Genomic DNA, 23,270 nt, shown 5'->3' on the forward strand with positions numbered 1-23,270 from the left:
AGGGACATACAAATATGTGTTCAAAGCTCACATGAATGCACGCACAAGTGAAGGACGGAATGAGGAGCAGCAGGAGGCTGAGGTAAAGAGCACACAGTTTGGAGTCAAACGGGTCTGGGTTTAAATCTTGGTTCTATCATTGACTAGCACTGTGATCTTGGGGAAATTACTCTTAAACCTCAGTTTTCCATTTCAGTACGGGGCAAATAAAATTTATCTCAAAGTAAACTGTTGTCAATTTATATTGACAAACAACAACTACAGCTACATGTAGCTCAGTCCTATCACTAAATATCTGTGAGCTTGAAAGGAATTTTGGAATGAAAAGACAAAATTAAGGGACAATAAAGCTATGCTCTTACAGATTAATTTATTAACAAAAGTACTTACTAAACATCCTCTGGGTGCAAGGCACTATCCTAAGACCTGTGGAGAAATTAAATATAAAGCTGGCCCCTGGAGGAATAGGAGGAGCCCATTTTAAACTCTAAAATGACAGGTGCCATAGAAGGGTATCAGATTTTAGAGTAAGAGTTCATTTGTAGCTGGGCCAGTGAGGATGCCTTCCTGGAGGAAGAGGCCTTTGACATGGCCGTTGAAAAGGAAGGCAGGAGGATGTTGCTGGCACCAGGGAAGGGAAGAAGGAAATGGGTGCAGCCATGGCAAGGCAGAGCTGACTAGGGGAGCAGAGGAGCTCTGCCACCCTATTGATGAGGTTGCTCTCACTGGGTACTGCAGCTTCAGCCTCTGAAGCTGATGGTTAGTGGCCTTTTCCACATAGTACAAGGTGCCCTGTTCTCTGGCTGGAGAGCCATTGGTACTCTGCCCAAAAGAGGCCATCTGATTCTGACAGCCAAGGCAGAGCCTGGCGTTTTAGCAGTAGCAGTTCTATAGCTCTGTTCTCTCTCTCCTTTTTAAATAAAATTCCCGTCTCCCATCCCCCTCCCCTTCAGCAACCATCATCTTATTCTATCTATGGGTCTGCTTCTGTTTTGTTTGTTCATTTATTTTTTATTTTATTTCTTTTAGATTCCACGTATAAGTGAAATCATTTGCTATTTGTCTTACTCTAATTTATTTCACTTAGTGTAATACTCTCTAGGTCCATCCATGTTGGACCTAGAGGGTATTTGGATCTGCCTAGAGGCAGTTGGACCACAAATGGCAAGATTTCATTCATTTTATTCCTTCATTCTGTGGCTCTGCTCCCTGACTGGCTCCACTGTGCCCTGCCAACATGCCGTACAACCTCTGCTCTGTGGGTGATGGATCACATTCAGCAGGACAGGAATGTGCAACTGGAGTCAACAGGGAGAAGTAGGGGAGGGCCTAATGAGTCTCATCACCGATGGTCAAATTATGTCATCTAGAATTAAACTGCCTGCGAATGAGGCTGAGGTGTATGCACACAACTGTACAGATGGTTTGCAAAATATTTCATTTCACATGTAATAATGACACAAGAGTTTTTTTAAAAATCAGGGCATCCAATATCATTTCCAGGAATCTTTTTCTGGCCCCGGGAAATTGAATTAATCACACCATTGGCAGCCAGCACGGGTACTGCTTATGCTGCGTTTCTCCCGCTACAGTTATGGCCTGATTAAGCCAGGATTCTGGGGCACCAGGCTTTCTGAACTTGAAGGCAAGATCTTCCACTTACTAATATGTGACCTTGGGCAATTCATTTACAGTTTCCTTGTTTGTTGCACGGAAATGGTAGTAATACTGACTGATATGGTGCCTGTGAGTAGTAAAAGAAATGGCCCCTACAATCGTGAACAACTCGGGGAGTGGAATACTTTCTCCTCAGATACCAGAGTGACCTGCGCAGCCACTCGGGCAACCTGATTTAATAATGCACCCACACCATCAACATTCTCTACCTGCTGCCTGAGTTATTTTTCTGCACAGCATTTATACTTGTTTCACACACTACATATTTCACTTATTTGTTATGTTTACTTCCTGTGTCTTAACTGATGTGTAAGCTCCAGGAGGCCATCGCCCTAGCATCTAAATCAGTGTTTGGCATGGAATATAGACTCAATAAATATTTACTGGAAGTGCGGAATGAGCCATGTCTGCTAATTTGAATCTACTCCTGGCCCACTCCTATAATTCTGGGACCTGGTCTGGGAGGCTTTTGACTGCGGTTGGCACCTGTATGTACCAGGATGCAGGAGGAGAAGTAAAATTGAGGTCGTAACTTTAGTACCTCATGATGGAGGGCCCAGCCCTTACTAAACTTGAACCCAGTGCTAAGGATTTTTCATGAATCTTATTCATGCTGCCCCACTCCCTCTCGCTCGACTTGGTTACTCAAAGTTGGCCTGAAGAACCCACTGCAGAGCCTGGGTGGAGCGGGTAGTGAGAGCGGGGGATGACGGGCGGGTGAAGAATATCCTCCGATTTCTGTTCATTTCTTCCCTGCAGGGTCCTACCCTGATTGTGAGTGACGGCAGCTTTAGCAGGAGAGGGTTCTCCAAAGCCCACCTCTTCTTGGTCTCCGTATCCTCGAGCTGGGGCCGCAGAAGCAGCTCCCCGCACCGCCTCCAGTCGGGAGCAGAGTCCCGCCCCGCGCAGTGCACCGCAGCGCCGGGAGGGATTCGCCCAGCCCTGGGAAGCCGGAGGAGGAGGAGGTGGCGCCAGCGGCGTTCACACACCTCGGAGCATCGGCGCCCGCAGGTCAGGGCACCCCAACGGGTAGCCGCGGGAGGGAGGGGACACCCTGGACGCGCAACTTGGGGCACCGGAGTGGGGTCCTTGAGGCTCTGGGGAAGGCAGTCAGCTCAATTGGGTTTGGAGGTGATTTTCAGTTTGGGTTGTTTTTTTTTTGGTTGGGGGGGGAGCATGGGAGTGGGAAGTGGAAAACGGGGGTGTGAGGGTGGCCAAGAGAAGAGTGGGGCCTAAGTTTGAAACCTTCCTCACAGTCCACTGATGAGAGTGTCTCGGCGGAGGGTTTTGGAAAAGGCTAGAAGTGGCGGCGCTCGGCGGTTGGGTGGGTTTCCGGCTTAGGAGGGCCGGCTCACACCTTCTCCCAAAGGCGAGAAAACTTTCTACACTCTGCCCCTTTTGCCTGCCACCGTTGTGTCCTGCAGCTGAGACCTTCTGGGCTCGGATCCTCCGGGTTCAAGAGAAATGCACTGTCCGCTGTCTGCTGGCCAGGGTGCGCGCCTCTCTGGTGGGCAACGTTCTCAGAATGAACCGTGTTGGACAGCGAATTCATTTTGTTTGCACTGGGGAGTCTGCCTGCAGATCATTTTACTGATTAGAGGGAAATATCTGGTTCGTTTTTCTCCCTCGTCCATCCTTTCTGCGGAATTAATTAGGGAAGACAGGGTTGCCTCATTGGAAACTTGTTTTGCGGCTTTGTGGTTTCCGCAGCAAAGATAACACCAGGACTCCGACATTACCCCGGATTTAATCTGCCAGCCACATAGCGCTGCATAGTGTTCTGAAAACAAAGGGAGCGTGGGGGACAGCGTCTGTGCTACTAGGGGAAGAGAAGGGAACTTGCATAATTAAATTCTTACAAAACCTCCAAAGCTAAGTGGTAGTATTTCCAGTTTACACGTGAAGAAAATTATGTTGAGATGTTAAATAAGTTTTCCAGTTGAATCCCCCGGTTACTAGTTGGATCTGCAAACTGGGACTGTGAGGCTAGTGTATGTTTGGTACACCACCAAGAACAGCAAAGAAGGTGGCCTGGCCTGCAAGGGTAAGTTCCAGAAAGTAAGAGGCCGCCCTGAGCTGGGGTGCCCACAACAAAAGAGTTCTATTCTGATCAGCAAGATCATTTGGTGTTTAAGGAAGATGAGGTGATATTAATGAGTGACAGGAGAAAGAGTAGCTCCCAGTCTATTTCTTTTCAAAATGGGAAGGTCCCCCCTCCCCCTACCAAACCCTGAAGTGGGCTGGATTGTTCAAGCCCAAATAACAGGCATCCTCCAGCGTGAAAGCTTTCACAGTAACCTTTGAGCAGGCTTGAGAGATGAGAACAGAGCCTGGAGACTTTTCAAAAGAAGGAACCATTAGATCTTGGCAGCACTACAAAATAAATTCTTCAAGGAGATAGTTCAAGATCACGTGGGAAAGAATTTAGGGAGACAATTTATTGCAAACTAACTTTTGTTTCTTTTCCAGCAACCTACTAGTCTGTATGCCATATCCATTGTTTTCCCAATGTGGGTTGTGACTCATTAGGGTAATGGCATCAGTGTAGTGAGTCGCACCAGCATTTTTTAAAACATGAAATCATTACAAGGGAAGAGGAAACATTGGAGTGCTCAGCGTGCTCAGCAGAGTGCTAACTGTTGTTTTGTGAACCTTGTGTGTATTAATTCTTTTCTTCTTCTTCTTATTTTTAACAAATGGCCCCAGTGATAGGGGACCAGGAAGGGGGGTGGGGAAGTGAGGTCCCAGCCCCACGACTCTTCCCTGCTTGTGTTTTGCCCTGTTTATCCTGCTGCCTCTGCTTGAGTACCACAGCTATCCCTGGCTGCTCCCACTGGCCTCTCCAGGTTAACCCCACCCTGCTCACAGTAGGGTGGCCTTCTTTTATCTTGCAAATGATATCATCAGCACATTCTGGAAAATGGAACCTTCCTCCTCCCCATTTCTGTAGGCCCCCAGATGTGGAGGTATTTTGCCAGTCAGAATTCATCTCTGATTCCTTTATTTTGACCTTTTAATGTGCCCCTGTGACAGCAGCTTAGTTAGGTTCTTTCAGATACACGCTTTGGTCCTCACAGAGAGGTGGCTATTGTTATTTTTGTTACAATATGTTGTTATATACTGTCACAGAGGTTCCCAAAGTAAGGGACCTACAAATAATGCAGTCACTGACACCCTCCCCGACATGGACAATCTAAAGTGTGTCCTGCCTTTGGAGAGGCATCTGAGAAAGTCTTATACTGTCCCTCAGGACAATGTGGGGAAAGAATGGACATACTGGAAGACTCTATCCTTCTCTCTGTACCTTCTAGATATCACTCATCAGGAGAAAGACATAGTGGGGACATTTCTCAGAGCAACTACAAATCTAGGAGCATACTCTACAAGACTTCTTTTATTTACTAATACTAGAATGTTGAGCTTACAGTGGGGTTGAAGGTCAGAGGTCAGTTAGGGGTTGGAGGGGCTGGATGAAAAAGGTGAAGGGATTCAGAAGAAAAAAGCACATAGACACAGACAACAGTGTGGTGACTGCCAGAGGGAAAGCAGGGTGGGGGGAGGTGGAAGAGGCAAAGGAGGGAGAAATGGTGATGGAAGGAGACTTGACTTTGGGTGGTGAGTGCATAATGCAGTGTGCAGAGGATGTGTTATAGAATTGAAACCTATATAGTTTTCTTAACCAGTGGCACCCCGATATATTCAATTTTAAAAAAAATTAAAAAATAAAGGAAGGAATGCCCTCAGTGAGCAGCACTTCATGTGAGAGGACAAATCCTGGGGGCTTCAATGGCCCACCAAGTTCTGAGGGAACTGCACATAGTGTGAAGCAGCTGCTCCGCAGCAAACGGGGGCTACACTGATGACGACAGGCCTCTTAATGGATATTTATATGGAGCTTATTGTGCGCCAGGCACAGTTATGAGTGTTTCACAATTTTGTCTCAGTCCCTGTAACAACCCCATGAGCAGGGCATATAATTATCACCATTCCCATCTATCAGATAAGAAGGCTGAGGCCAAGAGGAATTGATAATTGGCACCAGATTACATAACTGGTAAGTAGCAGAGCTAGGACCGGAATGTTAGAACCTGAGCCCTTAGCCAGTGTCATCTCCCCCCAAACTGTGGCATTTGGATCAAAGAAGCCCAGGCCCACTTTCCTCCGTGTCCCATTCTGGGTGGCCCCTTTACAGAGGACAGGGGCCAACTTCAGGCTATCCAGGGGAAGGTGATGATGAGGGCCTGAACACCAGGCCCTCTGAGGAACAGGGAGCGTTTAACTTGGCAAAAAAGAGGTTTGTCTAGTTACATGGCCAGTCCTCAGACCCCTGAGGAAGAGAAGGTGGCTTTGTTCCCAGAAGCAGATCAAGCCGATGCTGGGTGAACTTCTGTCAGGACTGGGGAGAGGATTCCAAACTGGGTGAAGATTTTGTTGCATTTTATGCCTCTGAATGCCCCTTTCATTACTCAGATTCCCCAACTTTATTACATATATGAGAAAAATAAACTTTAAAAAAATAATTGGAAATTGGCAGGCTATCCAAAACATTTGTATGCATTTCATACTAAAAAATAAGTTACTAAATCAAAGTTTTGGCTGAGACACTTATTCAAGTTATGTAAAATTCGAAAGGAAAGTGCCAGACCACCAAGTAGAAATTTCAGTGTAGATATTCGAGAACTTTTCCATAATTCATGAACCATGGGCCATTTGAAGAATGTGAGGATTTAGAGAGGAGACTTTGTTAAACAGATTTCTTCAAAGGAATCTTTGGCCACTTCCTTTATCCCAAACCTAGTGTAGGGAGCTATTGTGGGGCCACTAGTTGAGCTGTACATATGTTTCCTGCATGGCAGGTTCCTGTGGTGGCCTGGGCAGCAGGGTTGCCTGCTTTCCCAGAGTTTCTCAGGACAAAGGATGCCTGAGGGTGTGCTGAGGACCAGGTGGGGGCATGTGGGAGCCAGCACTGGCCTGGGGCCACTCTAAATTCAGCCCAACAGTGAGGGTACCCCAGCATTGAGAGTTTCCAGAATCTAAGCGGCTAAGGGAGGAGTGAGGAGTCAGTTGAAAGAAAATGAATATCACGAAAGTACTCATGAACGGTGTGAAGACAGTTAATATAGCCTTGTCCTCTTGCTTTGATCTTGGAGGGGTAAGAAACTGTTCACAGTTGGGCATAAGGTGGAAAAAGAGAAAAGAGGACAGTTGTCCTCCAGCCCCTGCAGGAGACTGGTGTGCAGCAGGAGCTCACTGGCATTGGGCAGGAGATTAGTGTTATAATGGGGTTGGAGTTTCTTTAATTTCCAGACTGTAAGCGTTCATTCTTTTGGGACTTTGAAGTGGCTGCTTGAGCAGAAAAGTCGTGAGACCCGCTCACATGTTCATCTGAGGGTGTGGAAGACGAATCCAAGAATGCGTTTTAAGGGGTGTTGGCAGAGAAACGTAAAATTATTGATCAGGTCCCACAAGTTGTGCTAGTTCAGAGTATGGGTCATACATGCTTCAGCTGAAATAGTCAAGAGTAGCAGTGGGCTTGCTGATGTTACGTGTATTTCTGACTGTGGAAGATTTAGTGGTAGGAGCACTTAGAGTGCAAGGGACTCAAGCTTCAGAAGACTGGCTCATCCGGTCTGAACACAATAAATACTGAAAGAAAAGACCCCTGTAAAATGGCCAGGGTTCCTAAGCAGACATTAATCTGTTGTTGATGGTGGAAAACAACTTTCTCACGCGATTACCATATTCCCCAAAGTCATGGCTTATCTTCCGACTTCCCGTAGCAAGTAATTGGGGAAAAATTTTTTTTCTCCTTAGGGACTCCAGACTTATGGGACATATTCAAGGTTTTATTATTTTGGAGACCAACTTTTAGACAGGATGGTCATGTTATTTTTGGCTTATTTTAGGGTGCAAAGTAATTTTTTCCCTTGACTGGAGTATGAGAAGTGCTTAGTCGTGTTGGAAAGAGGAAAGTATGCATATGCACTTTTCCTTCCTTGCACATGCGATTCTTCAATCCATTATGATGTTGCTCAGATGTGAAATAAAAAAAAAAGGCAGAAATTGAGAATCTGTGAGATGCTAAAAATTTGGGAGGTTAAAGTCTGGTCTTAATTGTTGCTTGTGTCTGTATTCCCAAGACCTATGTGATTTTCGCCTGACTAGAGAACATAAGTAGATTTCATAACCCTTCGAGTGAAAAGAACGTATGAGCTTCAAATAATTTTTCTCCTGGAAGGTGCATTTGTTTTCCTCATGCATGTCCTCGGTAACAGCAAAAACGACAGTGAAGGTGAAGGCAGGGCAGGCCGAGGGGGCAGCTCGCTGTGGGTTGGCTCTGAAATTGCCCGGTTGATGGAGAAGGAAAAATTAGGAGACGAATGAGGATATGTGGTTGTCAACATAACCTATCTTTCTATAAACCTCTGTGTAGATTTCCCCAGAAAATGTAGTTCTATCTTGTGGGAGGTGGAGGGGAAGGAAAGAAACAAATTTAAGATAAAGATCTGAAGATCTGGAAACTGAATCATGTAAACCTACAAATATTCTTACCAGAGCTTCTTTAAAATTTTCACTACATTGCCTCAATAGGAAAGAAAAGCACACCCATGTTTCCAGGAGTCCACAACAGGGGCCAAAGCTTTCAGAAGCATGTATATCTTGAACATTCATTTGATATTTGCAGTTTATTCTGTAATATATCTGTACTTATTTAATATAAGCATTATCCTCCAAGTCTTCTCTTAAAATTGATGCTCCAGGAGAACATGCCTGATATGCTCTAGGCTTTGGGGTTTATTTGGCAGATGGGGGAACTACTTTTTGCCCCTTGCTTCATAAGGCCATCTCTGGCTCTCTCCTGGCTAGACCTCTCCATGCAAGCTGAGGAGGCCCAGGGTGCCTGGCACATGGCTGCCTTTGTTCTACCAACCTCTGGTTTTCTTGTAATTAGGGCTTGTAAGAGGGTAGCAGTGCGTGGGGTAGGTGGAGAAACTAGAAAATACACCTACCCCTAGTTTAAGAATCCCAGACCTAGGAGGGTAAGATGACCATCATGAAGTGTAGCTTTCCTGCTGCTCTGTCTCCAGCTCTTACATAAACCACTGCTCTGGTTTAAATTTCCTTTGCTGTGGAATAGAGATGGAAATGCCTCATTTCTCTCCTTTTTGCTTGGTTGTCAAAAGACTGACTCCACTCCAGGCTGTAAAGAACAGTGTGTGCTGCTTGGAGACAGATACCATGAGTAATACCTGCAAAGGAGACCTGTTTGCCAAATCATCCTCTAAGCATTCAAGAAACTGCCAGTCTCGTTCTCCTGAGTCTCCTTGTGCCAAGTGTTTCAAAAAGCCACACTAATTAAAATGGAAATTCGCCCGGCCATGATGTTTTATAATATAGCAGCTATGTACATCTGTATGAAGGTTCAGTGAGAGGCAAAATCAGGGCCTTAGGGAGTCTGATTTATACTCTTTCCTTATTAAAATTATTCTAGTAATCTATGTGGTGGATTTTCAGAGAAGGGAGAGAGTGTGGTCTGAGATGGCTGGACAGGACTCCACGGGGAAGCGGTGACTAAGCCCTACCCTCACAGGTAGCTGGGATCTGGAGAAGAGGGAGTGGCAGTCCAGGCTGGTAGGTGGACAGGGTGGGCAAGGGGTCAGAGGACTATCTTTGAGGGCCCCTCCAAGGTTCCTATGCCATAATGAGCCTTCCCTTTTTTAATGAACCTTTTGCACCCATTGTCTGTTTTTGTCATCAGGCTTTTGTGTTGCTCCTTAACCTGCGTGTGTGTATTTGAGAGTTTAAGAGAGGAGAGGATGATCCTAAATACAAGCCTGAATTCTTTGGGATTACGGGCCTCTGCTTTTCATCCTCCATTAAATCTTTTATAGTTGAGCTCATTGTGTTTAGAATATTCTTGTTGGGCACTGAATATTCTTGTTGGGTTCTACTAATTTTAGTGTGTTCAAAACTAGTGCTCTTTCTCCTTGAAGGGCATGCTGATGAAAATGTAATAAAGGTATTTGCTCAAGATGGCATACACTAGGATAGATTAGTGGCATTTTAAAAATGGTTTTCTTTCCAAAAATATGTATATTTGTTGTTAGGGTAAGAGTGATTGGTATAAAGTCAGTCATTTTTAATGGACTTTCTAGGGTGGCTTTTATAATTACCTTATCAAAGAGAACATTGTTATTTAAAAAATTAATTCCAGCAGCTATATTAGTTTCCCAGGGCTGCCATAACAAAATACCAAAGACGGAGTGGCTTCAGCAATAGAAATTTGTTTTCTCATTGCTCTGCTGACTGGAAGTCCAAAATAAGGTGTCAGGAGAGTTGGTTTCCTCTGAGGGCCAAGGTAAGGATCTGTTCCAGGTGGCTCTCTTTGGCTTGCAGATGGCTGTCCTCCGGCTGTCTCTTCACATGGTTGCCCTGCTGTGCACACGTGCCCTGGTTTCTCTCTATGCTCATATTGCCTCTCCCCATAAGGACAGCAGTTGGATTGGAGTAGGGCCCACCCTCACAGCCATTTTAACTTAGTCACCTCTTTGAAGACCCTGTCTCCAAAGACACTCATATTCTAAAGTATTGGGGATTAGGACGTCAACACATGAATTTGAGGGACATATTATTTATATGCATTACATATACACACACATGTATGCACACACATATACACACAAACATAGTTTTTATAAATAGACACATACCATTGCGTTTGTGACGAAAGGGGAAAGCAACTTGATATTTTATTAAGTTACAGAATCAAAGATCTGGAAGGACGTTCACTACATCTCTTTTGGTCCTTTCCTTTGCTTTCAGAGAATGATGCGTAAGCTGTCTCAGGGACCTTTTGTGTGGAAGCAGTTGGTACAGGCAATGTAATGAACACACACACACACACACAGGGAAGAATCTGCTTGTTGTGAAAACATTGATGTCAGACTGCCAACTCTCCTTTCTTGCAGAGAGAAGGCCTTTACTGTGAGAGTATAGCTTCCCTAGTTGGAGGGTACTTGAAATGACTTTTTTTGCCTACAAAATGATAATTGTTAATGATAGTTGTTTTTGAAAAGATTTCCTTATTTGGCAAAAGAAAAGTGCCAGCAACCCTGTTTTCTAGGTCCATGAATTCTAGCTGGTCTCCAGAAGACCTTCTCCAGAGACTAGACTAATCTCAGTTTGATGAGATTAGGGTGCTTCCTCTTTGTCATCAGGAAGCAAAAGACTAAATGTAACCCATGAGAAGGTCCTAGAAGCCTTGGGATGATGGCCTGTAATGGACTGCCGACATGAGGGGCTAGTGGCAGGGACAACAGAAGGTGAAGCTGATCAAAAGGAGAGTTCGGGAAGCAGCTGGTGTATTTCCAGGACTAGCCCCGTGAGAGGGCCGTGGCCGGCACAGCACAAATACTCTCCCTGGGGTGGAGAAGGGCGATTCCTCGAAGCTTAGATGGAGTATTTTTTCCACATGGAAAGGAATCACCATACGGCCTCTTGAAGAGAGCAAAGCTGGATCCTTGAAGGTTGGCCATGGAGGGAGGATCACCTGGAAGGGGATCTGGGTGTCCCAGCACCATCTTTGGTGAGTACCCAGGAGTACTCACCTGGGTACTCCTTTGCTTCAAGAAGCTCTTAGTTACCCTCCTTCCAACTACATTGGTCAAAAAAGTACTGATTTTTTATTATTTTCTTATTTAAATTTTTTTTAGAACTTTAAAAATATGCATCACATAAAATTTACCATTTTATTTGTTTATTGATTTATTTATTGAGTTGAGAGAAAGAGAGAGAGAAAAATGTCAACTTGTTCCACTTATTTATGTATTTACTGGTGGATTCTTGAAGGTGCCCTAACCAGGGACCCAACCTGCAATGTTGGTGTATCGGGATGATGCTCTAACTAACTGAGCTACCCTGACAGAGCCAAAATTTACCATTTTTAAGTGTACAGGTCAGTGGCATTAAGTGCCTTGTGTGCAACCATCACCACTATCCATTTCCAGAACTTTTGCATCACCCCAAACTGAAACTTTGTACCATTAAAGCAATAATTCCCCATTCCACACCCCCAGCCCTTGACAACCACCGTTTTACTTTCTGTCTCTATGAATTTCAATAGCCTAGGTACATCATTTCAGTGGAATCATGTAGCATTTGTCCTTGTGGGTCTGGCCTATTTCACTTAGCATAATGTTTTGAAGATTCATACGTGTTGTAGCATGTGTCAGAATTTCCTTTCTTTTTAAGACTGAATAATATTCTGTTGCACATACACACTACATTTTGTTTATTCATCTGCCAGTGTACCTTTGGGTCGCTTCCACCTTTTGGGTATTATAAATAATGTAGCTGTGGAGATTGTTGTACAAATGTCTGTTGGAGTCCCACCTTTCAATTTTGGGGGGGTATTGACCCAGAAGTGGAATTGATGGATCATAAGGTACTCCATGTTTAAATTTTTGAGTAACTGCTATACTGTCTTTCATAGCAACTATACCAATTTACATTCCCACCAGCAACTCATAAAGGTTCTAATTTCTCACATGCTTGCCAACACCATTTTCAGTTTTTTTATTTTAAATAATAGCCTTCCTAATTGATGTGAACTAGTATTTCACTATGAAGTACTGCTTTTTGGTAGTTGGTCATTGACTTGAATCTAGTACTTTTAAACACAGTTTTACTGCAGGTTCAGAGATAGAGCAAAAATAAATAGACCATACTGGAGTCCAGAAGACCTACCTATACTAGAGTGGTCAACTTGAGGGGCCACTAGTGTCCTCAACATGCCTAGAATTTGTTGAAGTCCAAATCAAGAAAAGCAAGGTGCAGAAAAAGTCAGGAGTTAACCCAGTGGCACTTCTGTGGTGGGGACCACAGCCCCACCATGGGAATGGCCTCACTTTGTGGCTGCAACAGGGCATCTGCATTGGATACAAGACGAACAGCATAGCATCCTGGCACACATGTGGGGGGCAGAGGGGTAGAGCCCTGTTCGAGTATATAGTTCCTTTGTTCTAATTCCACATTCACCAGCTACTCTTCTGATCTTAAATTTTGTTTCCCAGACCATGTAAACAAACTCTGATCTGCTTGGCCACTTTATTTCTTATATAATCCAACAAATTGATGGTCTGGTTGTAAATTGTTCTCCTATGCTTGGTCAGCATGACTCAGTGCGTATGGGCTTTCTCATCCCTAGAGGACTGTGGAAACCCAGCTTCCTAAGTCTGCAGAGCTGGGGCCAAGGTGTGGTCACTGGGCCAGTGTTCCTGCCACCCCCACACGTGTCTCAGAGCCATGCCTCATCAATTCTCAGGAAATCCTTTCCAGACAGAGGTTTTACAGCTTCTTTCTGGGGTGTGTTTTACCTGTGTGGGCAACTGAAGTCTCTGTTAGAGTGAGAGAATTCTTTAGGTTCAGGGATGAGAAAGAGAGTGAAAGAAGATAATTACTTGGCTTCTTCATATGGTAGGAAATTGATTCAACAAGTATTTATTGCATGTCTGCACTGAGCCAGGCCCTGTGTGGGATGCTGGAAATACTGCCGTGAGCAAGCAGGGAGGCCCTACCCTGATGGTGCTGGTGGAAAAGGGTTGGGAGGAAAGAAGAGGCCTTGAGAGGACTGGTCCATGCAGTGCTATCACGGCCTGAACTATGAAGTATTGCAAAGACTGTTACTGTCTCCAAACATCCCCAGAAGGCTCAAGGACAGAAATTGTGTCCTGGCACCTAGTAATCATGCAATAAGCATTTGCTGGACTGAAATATGGAGTGGGACAGAGCAGGACACATTAACTTTAAAAATTACTTTCTAGCCTATTTACTACTATGTAAACCTGGTGCTTCAGCACCAGGGCATTACAGGAGGAGGTGGATATAGGAGTTTAAACCTCTTATTCTCTCTGTTGCACCAGCTAGTGCCGGAAGGACACCCACTCATTAACTGTCTCTCCATTTCAGGTGTTGGATGAATATCTAGTTCCACAAGATATTAAGTCCTTTATCTGGTCTTGGAAGTTGTTCTGATTGATTCTGCATTGATTCTGATTTTAAGACAAAGAAAATCATCACGCTTGGGAACACTTCTTGTTCCATGTTTTGCTCCTAGAAACAAGTTGCTGCTGTGCAGTGCAGTGGGAATAGACAGGAACATGCACCCAGAATGTCTTGGCCAGCTCTGGGTGGGGCACCCGGTTCACTGCTCTGTGGCTCTGTGTGGGGAAGGGCTCAGAGAGGGGACAATGCCACTTCCTGTCTGGAGTTTTGTCTGGGAGGAAGCTGTCTCCCAGCATTCTCCCTGATACCAGATACTTGTATTTCTCCCCGTATGCCACTGATGCCCTTCCAGCTATTGCCCTGGTGCTGTAGCCCCAGAAGAGATGAGCCTATGTAAGTCCTAAGTCCATTGCAGGCCCTTTAAGGGAGACTTCCAAGAATCCCACAGTCTCTCCCACCACCCCAACCCCCACTTATTTTTACAGACAGAAGTTATGGGCACTTATCTTCCTGACACTAGAACCCTGGGCTGGGTGGTCTGGTGTGGGCTTCCTTGCTCCCTGCTCTTGAGGCATCTCTCCTGATTTTTCTGGGGCCACCTGTTTTGTATCTCTGTGTCTCCATGCCTCTCTGCACATCTCTGCCCCTTTTATCCATCTGGATGAATGTGGCTGCTTTAATTCCTTGGTTGTTGGATTTCTATATGGCTCAATTTTCTGATGATTCTGAGTGATACTTGTTGTGTAGTCTAGTTGTAATTTTTACTGTGGTTGTGAGCTGTGTTTACCTATACCTCCATCTTGTCTGGAAGAGGTAACGTGTCGGCATTTTTTAAGCACTGTCCTGGGAGGAGACTGCAAAGGCTCTGACTTTACAGGGTCAAGTATAGTTCTTTGCTGGGATACGTTGCCCTATAGAAATGCTTTAGAAATATCCAGCTGGCTCTAGTCTAACCATGAGCCCCACTTATAACCTTGCAGTTTCTCATTTGATGTCTACGTGGTCCTAACTCATGTAGATGCAGGTAAACTGTGTGCACCATCAGCTCTGATTTGGGTGCCTGGTTCCATCTCCATGCAATGAGGGAATTATGCTTTTAAAGCTATGATTCTGAATCTTGGTGTTCTCAGCCACTAGAGTATGGGCCCATGGGACTTTACCTTTGGTTTCTCAGATGCCTTTGTGGGAGAGGAATTTGGTGATAGGTCGTGAGGGTGACTTCTCTGTGTTGTTCTAGGAACTGTTGTTCCTAGGAATAGGAGGAAAAAAGACATAAGAACAGGTAACTAGTGAGACCTTTATGGCCCAGGCCAGAAAAGAGGTTGGTGTCATGGGCGACATGTCCACTTTTGGAGTTTGTGCATTAAAGAGAAAGAAGATAGAATCACACTGCAATTGGGAATTTTGATCTGAAATCTGAATAGGTCATTTGGCCTTCCTCTGTACAAACTGGTCACCATGGGTCTTTGTTTGGGTCTGTGGCACTGGCTGGCAGCTGCTGGAGTGCCCCTCTGGCTGCTCTTTCTGGCTCTGATGTTGTTTATGAGTGTGTGTGTGTTTGTGTCTACACACACTCATTTTTCAGGGTTTGTAGGCACCTTTTGAATTTTTCCTTAATGTGTGAGCCCTGTGCCTGAGTTGGCAGTCACTTGGAAAACTCATCAGCTGATGTTTCCTTAACATGGAAATAAATGTTTTCCAATTCCAAGGTAACAGCCCCATTGGTTGTATACCCATCATAACCCACCAAGGATATTGAAGAAGAGCCTTTATTCACTCCATAGAAGGGTCCATGTCCCAGGACATCTCCCTAACCTTGGGAGACAGAGAGAATGGCTTGGCCTGTCTTTAGAAAGCAAACAGAGGGCCCAGAAGTGGCATGGGAACCTGTGCTGCAGGAGGAAAGATTGGGCAGTCAAAGAAGGGATGGGACTGTTGGGAACATGGATGGGAGCAGGGGTGATGTTTAGACAGCTGTGAAAAGCACCTGGGACCTCCTCATCATGCTCTTTCTTTTTGGGTTTGAGATATGTTTGCATCTCTCTCCCCCCAGGAGTTGGCCTAAACTACCCCGTGTAGAGGTAAACTTCCTTTTCAAGTGTGGCTTTGAGGTGAGGTCATAACTTTTCATTATTGTTGGCAAGGGTGCTTTCAGCTGCTTAAAAGAGCAATTAGTCTCTATCGCTGCTCCAGGAAGCTTGGTTAGGATGTTTCCTCTTGAGGAAGTTATTTCTAAAGATGCCATTATCATGAAGAATCCAACACTAAGAAAGTAGGGGTAGGAGGCTGTGCAGGAGCAGTGGAAGCACAGAAGGCAGCCGCTCCTCCCAGTGCTGGCTGAGTTCATCGGACAGCGGCTGCCTGCTTCCAGCACCCCCACATGCAAGTGGTGCCAGACGACCTTGCCCTCATTGCCTGTTATGACCCAGATATTTCTCACTATGGTGAGAATATCAGACTGTAGGGGCAGCTACCCAGACATGCTGGCAGCTTCCAAATGGTGAAACAGTGACAGTTTATGTTTCTGAAAAGCTCAGAAAGGCAACCTTGGGTTTTGATAACGGAGCCTAAACAAGATAGTGCCTCAGGATAGCCTTCTGCTTGGTGTGGGTAATTGTGCATTTGATGGTGCAATCTGATTGCTTTGAAACTTAGATGAAAAAATATTGCTTTGTGGGCTTTTGCAAGGGTGCTAGGTGACTACCTTAAAAGAGAGGCCGGAAGTTCTGTCCTCCAAACCTACCTTTGGGATTCAAGAACTGAGAGGGAAAAGCAGTGGAAACAAAAGCCCCTCCTTTTATATGAAGGCTACCTAAATGGTGGCTGCTGAGGAGAGGTTGTCTAGTGTTTCATTCTGCCTCCCCGGAGAGCCTCTGATGGTGTTACTCAACTCAGAACCTCTGGCTCTGTTATTCACTCACTCTTGTCTCCAGGTATTTGTCAGGGCAAAGGGCAGGCTTTCCACTTTCAGGATCTCCACACACAGGATTTTCATTACCCTTTGGTCTTTCTGCAACCCTAAATGGTTCATGCAGACAAACGGGGGTGGTGTAATGGGGAGAAAGAGAAGGAATGAAAAGAGACTTTATATGGTAGGGAAGTGGTTGATATTTCTTGTGTCGGACTCTTTTACAGATATGTTTTATTTGGCAGTCCCTGGCCTCTGTGAGGGTGGTGTTGATGTTTCTTTCTGACCCGAGAAAGTGACAGGAAGGCCACAGATGGGGGCCAGCACTGTGCACAGACGTGGAGAACAGCATAGCCTGGAGGGCGAGCTGCTTAGACAGAACATGGAAAACCTCTTCCAGCTTTATTTTTATTGCTTTATGTACTCTTTGATATTTTCCTATTAACTCTTCTGACACCAGATGCAGCCTAGTGCTTCCTTCTGCTCTGTTTATTATGTTGTCTGTAATATTGATTTCCAGTAAAATGATGTGATCAAAGCAGACTTCATTATATTTCCCTTAAACAAAACAGAAGAGAGATTATTGTCATATTTTTGATGGAACAGCATGAATTTCATGATGTACATGTTTCTCATTATAACTTTTAAGCCATCTAAACAAATGCCTTCTGAGTTATTTTGATTATAATTTTATTCATTTGTCTAGAACACCAGAGATCAATTACCTACATGGTGAATTTGGTAGAACCAGCTGACAGGGGAGTTGGTGATGTCAGAAGAACAAACCTAGGCTTTTCTGTCCCAGACTAGCATTTCTTAGCTAATAGTAATAGTCCTGGCTACTATTTACTGATCCTAACCTGGGTCCTGGCTACTCACATGTTATGTAATATCACATTTAGTCTTCAACGGCAATTTCATGAAGTAGGTACTGATTTCATCTTCATTTTCTTGGTGGGAAAGATGAAGCTCAGGTCCCTTTTGTGCATGGCTCTAGAGGAGGGATTGGCAAACTCTTTCTACAGAAGACCAGAAAGTAAATATTTTAGCCTTTGGGAAATACTATGTCACAATATTCAGCTGTTATTGTAATACTAGAGAAGCCATAAAAAACCCCCCAAAAACAACAAGCAAAGGTGGCTGTGTTCAATAAAACTTTATTTATGACACCAATATTTGAATTTCATATAATGTTCTCATGTCACAAAGCATTACTATTCTTTTGATTTTTTCAATGATTAAAAAATGTAAAAATCATTCTTCACTTGCAGTCTGCATGAAAACAGGTGGTGGGCGGGATTTGCCCACCCATGCTGTAGATGAGCGTATGCAGCGAAGAGGGATGGGTTAGGATGGGGTGGTAGGAAGGGCGCTCCTACCAGAGGGAACAGCACGTGTGCAGGTAGGAGAGCTCATGACATATTTGAGGAAATGCAGCCAACACAAGCACAGTTTGAAAGAGTATGTGGCATGATCAGAGGGGACATTAGGCCCAAGTCATGACCTTTCAGGACATTTTAAGGATTTTGGACTTTGTCCTTAGATTGATAAGAAAGCATTAAAAGTATTAAGCAAAATAATGACAGGGACAATTTGTTATTTTTAAAGGTCATTGGCTGATATGTGGGGAAAGCATTGCAATGGGTTAGGAAGAGTAGAAGCAAAACCACCAGTTTGGAGAAGTGGGCCAGGTGGGTGGTAATGGTGGCTGTTAGTGACTGCAGCTGGACCCACTTCCTGACAACAGCAGCTCGGGCAGCCGGGTGACGGGTTTTGCAGATGAGGTCAGTGTGGCAGGGAGAGGTGAGAGTCTTGCCTGGCCACACAGCAAATGCAGGTGGAGCAAAGATGAAGCCCTGGTCTTCCGATGTCAAATCCGCTGACTTTTTCCCTGTCTTGTGTGAAATTCATAACATTCTCAAATAGAAATTATGTTTATCCTAATCCACCATTTATCTCTGAACTCTATAAGTGAAGAGCTACTCCTCTCTCTCTCTCTCTCATAAAATTCTCTTAAATGAGAATAGTACCTCTTAGGTTTGTGTTGTTAATTCTCATTTCCTGAGGAAATTAATTTTGAAGTTGAGAGAAATAGCCTCTTGTTCAAATAAGAGAAAAGTCAAAGATGATGGTGATGGTTTAAGTTATTTTTGTGCTGGCGTTAGAGAGGTAGCTGAATACTTATTTGAAGGTCAGCTATTCTTAAAATTTGTGTAGCTTTCTTTCCCAAACGAGAATTGGTACATTCTCTTCTACTTTGGAGGAGTAATTCGCCTGGCAGGGCACTCAGAGTCACGCTCTGACTCTGACACTGGCATGTAGCTCTGGATCAGAGCACCCCCCCTTTGAACAATGTGGTGCCAAGGGGGTGGAATCTGTTTCTGTGCGGGATGGGGAAGAGGGAAAGGTGAGACTCATGCCTTGGTGCAGAAGCATGGCGGTGATTTTGCTTCAGCTTCGCTGGGGGTTGTGCTCTAGAAATGGCTGATACTGACCTATGGCAGCGGTTGGAGAAGGGGAACCTCAGAAAGATTTCAGTGGGTGGGCCCCAGAGGTGGTGACTGCTCAGTGAATCTTGGTTTCAGCTGGTATTTCATTCAAGTTACAGTTTTTTATCACATTTTATTTCTTTCCTGTTCTAAGGGAAAGCCTGTGGTGTCCTGGTGTCTCAAGCATCTCCTCCTATCCCATGTCAATCAGGTGTTTCATCAACAAAAAGGGTTTATTCAGGAAGAAGAAAGGGTTGCAACCTAGGGCATGCACACTGGCCAAGCCATATGCACCCTCTGGTCTGCATGCCAAGATGGTGTGGTCTTTACAGAGGGGAAGAGAAAGTTAAAGGGAGAGGACGTTGGAACCATAGAGCTTTATTATAAACTTAGAATTCTTCCTGTAGAGTTCTCGAGTGCAGGGTTCTTGTGATTACACAGAATGTGAAAACTTCTGTAAGCCCTAGCTCAGCACAGACCCTCCTGACTTATGTTTGCTCAAAGTCCCAGTTAGTCTTTATCACCCTCAGTGTGCAGTGTTGTCTACAGTAGGCGCTCAGTGTTGAATACTGGCGCTACTGACTTGTCACCTCTGGTATCCATGCTGCACAATGCTGCCGGGTCCAGTCTTGGCGGGTCTCAGGGTCCCCGAAGGATGGACGGCACAGGTGAAGAACGAGGGGTCAGACATCAAGTTTGATGCTGGAGAATGGCCAGCCCTTGTGGGTCTGACCGAACTCTAAGAGTTTAATCAAGCTTTATTTTTATAGGGGTTTGTTATATAACATCAAAGGAACAGGTGCATGGCATGATTTCTCAAGCAGAAAAAGTTTATACAGAAATACCAAGAAAATGTACAGGATCTACAGATTTGTTCATACTAAACAAGAGTTATTTTGACCAGGAGGGCTATCAATCAGACAACTACAAGTAACTACATGTACAAAGTTTCAAATGGCTATTGATCATTTGATGTCTAACAAAGTTTTCAGAATTTGGTATAGGTCAAAAAGATACGCTAGACTAGACAGTGATTATATGTGAACTATTAAAGGGCCTATGTGGTTAGGCTTTCTAACTCGGCCATCTATCTTCCTGTCTAGGGTCTTTCTTTATGCACTTTGCAGGGGATGATCTTTTTATTTGTTCCCTCATGCTTAAATCATAATAGTTCACCTGTTTTCCTTGCTCTTTTACCCATCTAGTTCCGTCAATTATTACTCCTGTCCAAGGTATTGGGGAGGGGCTTGTACTAAGGGGGATATCTAGTAAAACTTTCTCCATTTTTCGGGCAGCTATCCTGCCCATTGTCTAATATTAATCTTCCAAAATGTAGGAGGAGTAGGCTGTGGAGGGGTTATAAGGGACTTTTGTTCTATGGCCAAGAAATCATTTTGTACAACTGCATTGGAATTCCGTAGATCAGTGGACCTGAAATACAAGTGCTCAAAAATCCCACCACCTAGTAATAGCAAAGACATGCATGCAAGAAGAGATATACAGGAAATCCAGCCACAGATGCCTCTGCTGTGCAGACGCATCTCATCTGTCCTGACTGTGTCAAGGGTTGGCTGTTGGTCGGCTCCCGACACAATGCTACCTGTTCTCTCAAAGAAGTCAGAATTTTCTAACCTAAAATCATCAGAAAGAAGACACTTGGGATGTCCTGAAAACAGAACAAACTTTAGAAGTGGGTAAGAGTGAGACTTCCATTGAGGATCTTCTCCCATTTTGCTACTTTTCTTGTCCACTTCTCTTTTCGTCACCCCATTCCATTAGACTTAGGCTGCATGTCTTTATCATTGCACGGTAGTGGCTCAAAAGAGAGAAACTGAGTTAGTTCACTTCTGATACTGATTTTATTCATTCTGTGTAGGCTCTTTACCTGCTCACGTGGGTACAGGTAGTGAGGCTGAAGATGTACACTCAGAAGGACTTTGATGTACTCTCTCCTTCCTTCCCTTCCCTCTTTCATCAGTTATCGGAAGTTGACTAAGTACCAGGCACTGGGTTAAATTCTGGGGGACAACAACAGAAGAAGGCATGGTGTCCGACACCAAATACATTCCATTTTTGTGGTGAGAGAAAAGGAAAGAATGGTCAGTTGCTGAGGTATGGGCCCCCCATGAGGGCCTCTCCCTGACCAGGTGGATAGCACCTTCCTGAGGGCTTTTCCTGCTGAACTCCCAAGAGTGGTGAAGAGCAATCAGAGTACCTGAGCAGTTGCTGATGAATTAACAGGTTCTGCACTTGCCTTTCTCCATTTGTGCAGGATGGAGATGTCTGCCCAGAGGTTAATTTCTAACAGAACGTCTCAGCAGTCTGCATCTAATTCTGACTACACCTGGGAATATGAGTACTATGAGATCGGACCTATTTCCTTTGAAGGACTGAAGGCTCATAAATGTAAGTCTTACATAATTCTCCACTTGTGAGCATAATATGAATCTGTCTTAATCTGTGAGATCCCCAGTGATTACTTTTCCTGAACATTCTCTCTTTTTATAGAATCTGTCCTCTACTCACCAAAACCTCAAACAACACCTCCTCCAAATACAGACTGATTGCTCAGGGATGGTAATACATGAGGGCCTTGGTGATTCTGAGTGACAAGGAACTTGAAAAATTAGCTTAGTAGGAGAACATGAACCAATACCATTCTTAAACTGAGATATTTTATTAAAGTATTAACAATTCCAGCTCTCCCAAACTGTGTGAACATTTGGGACTATCCAAAATGTGACAAAAGTAGAATCTGGAACTCTTAATTGAAGAACCTTGTTTTGTAACACATGGTCAACAACATCTCTCCACTCCCTTGGTTTTCTGGAGCTGGGGGAGCAGTCTGTCTGTGTGTGTTCATGATGATGGACAAGAATAGCCTGCGACCCTTCCTAATTCTGTGTTTTGTGAATCACGTGACATGCTATTGGAGTGACTGATGACCCAGCACAAAGCAAGGAAAAAATAATCCTGTGAAAGGTTACTGTCCAACTCCAGTTGTAGCTGAATGCTGGCTGACCCGTAGGAAGCATCTTTGTGTCCATAGTAGAGTTGACATAGTAAGTGGGAACGGCTGCCCACTCCCAGGTCCTGTTGTGTCTACACCATCAATATTCCGGAGATGGTTGGTTGTTTCAGAATGAATATCCACAGCACTACCAACATTTTAGGTTTGTGACTGGTTCAGATGAATGGGACACGTTAGGAAGTGTACGACAGATTAGAATTGGAGATACAAATGTGGCAAAGGAGACAAAAAAAGCATTTTAATTTAATTAAAAGCAAAAATTTAATATTTCTTGGCCACTACACGCTGACCTGTCTTGGCATTTGTGATCCCACCCACCCATTTGCTGCTCCTTTGCAAGGAGGACTTTCTTTCTTTTTTCAGCTTTTTTAAGGTGTAATTGACAAATATATATGTAATATACTTAAAATGTACAGTGAGGATTTGGATATTTGTGTACATTATGAAAGGATTTCCTTCATTGAATTTATTAACATATTAATAACCTCAAATACTTTTATTTATTTATTTATGAGAACATTTAAGTTCTACTCTCATAAATTTCAATTATACAATACAGCGCAATTAACTATACTTATTCATTTTATAACTGAAAGTTTGTACCCTTTTACCAGCATCTCCTTCTTCATGTACCTGTTGGCCATTTGGATGTCTTCTTTGGGAAAATATCTCTTCAGGTCCTTTGCCCATTTTTAAATTGGGTTTTAAATTTTTTTGCTATTGAGTGGTATTTAACCCCTTATCAGGAATGTGGTTTGCTAATATTCTCCCATTCCGTATGTTGCCTTTTCATTTTTTGCTGTGCAGAGCTTTTTAATTTGATACAGTACCATTTGTTTATTTTTGCTTTTGTTGCTTTTGCTTTTGATGTCAAATTCAAAAAACCGTTTCCAAGATCTATGTCAAGGAGCTGACCTCCTATGTCTATGACCACTACTTTAAACTCTATCAGGTAAATAACTTATCTCCCTTTCATTTAGATCTGTTTCTGGAGATTTGTCTTGTTCTTTTGTTTGAAGCATATTCCTCTGTTTCTTCATTTTCCTTGACTTTCTGTGAGGTTTCTGGGCATTAGACACAAAAGCCACCTCTGCCAGTCTTGATGGAGTGGTCTTGCGTAGGAGACGAACCCTGTCATAGCTTCGGAGTTATTCACTTCCTG

The 23,270-nt window shown here is 44.0% G+C and overlaps 1 protein-coding gene across 1 annotated transcript in view; it reads left to right on the forward strand.

Annotated features, from left to right (window-relative positions):
- The first annotated feature begins 2,436 nt into the window (after positions 1 to 2,436).
- MRAP2 (melanocortin 2 receptor accessory protein 2) overlaps positions 2,437 to 23,270 on the forward strand; it is a 36,910-nt gene continuing 16,076 nt past the window's right edge. The window contains exons 1-2 of the mRNA XM_024576637.4: positions 2,437 to 2,688; positions 21,350 to 21,483. Of these exons, the coding sequence (XP_024432405.2) occupies positions 21,351 to 21,483 (133 nt within the window). The 5' untranslated portion in view covers positions 2,437 to 2,688; position 21,350. The remainder of the gene's footprint in view (positions 2,689 to 21,349; positions 21,484 to 23,270) is intronic.

The sequence above is a fragment of the Desmodus rotundus genome, chromosome 11 (assembly GCF_022682495.2).
Source record: "Desmodus rotundus isolate HL8 chromosome 11, HLdesRot8A.1, whole genome shotgun sequence".
In the NCBI taxonomy this organism is placed as follows: Eukaryota; Metazoa; Chordata; class Mammalia; order Chiroptera; family Phyllostomidae; genus Desmodus; species Desmodus rotundus.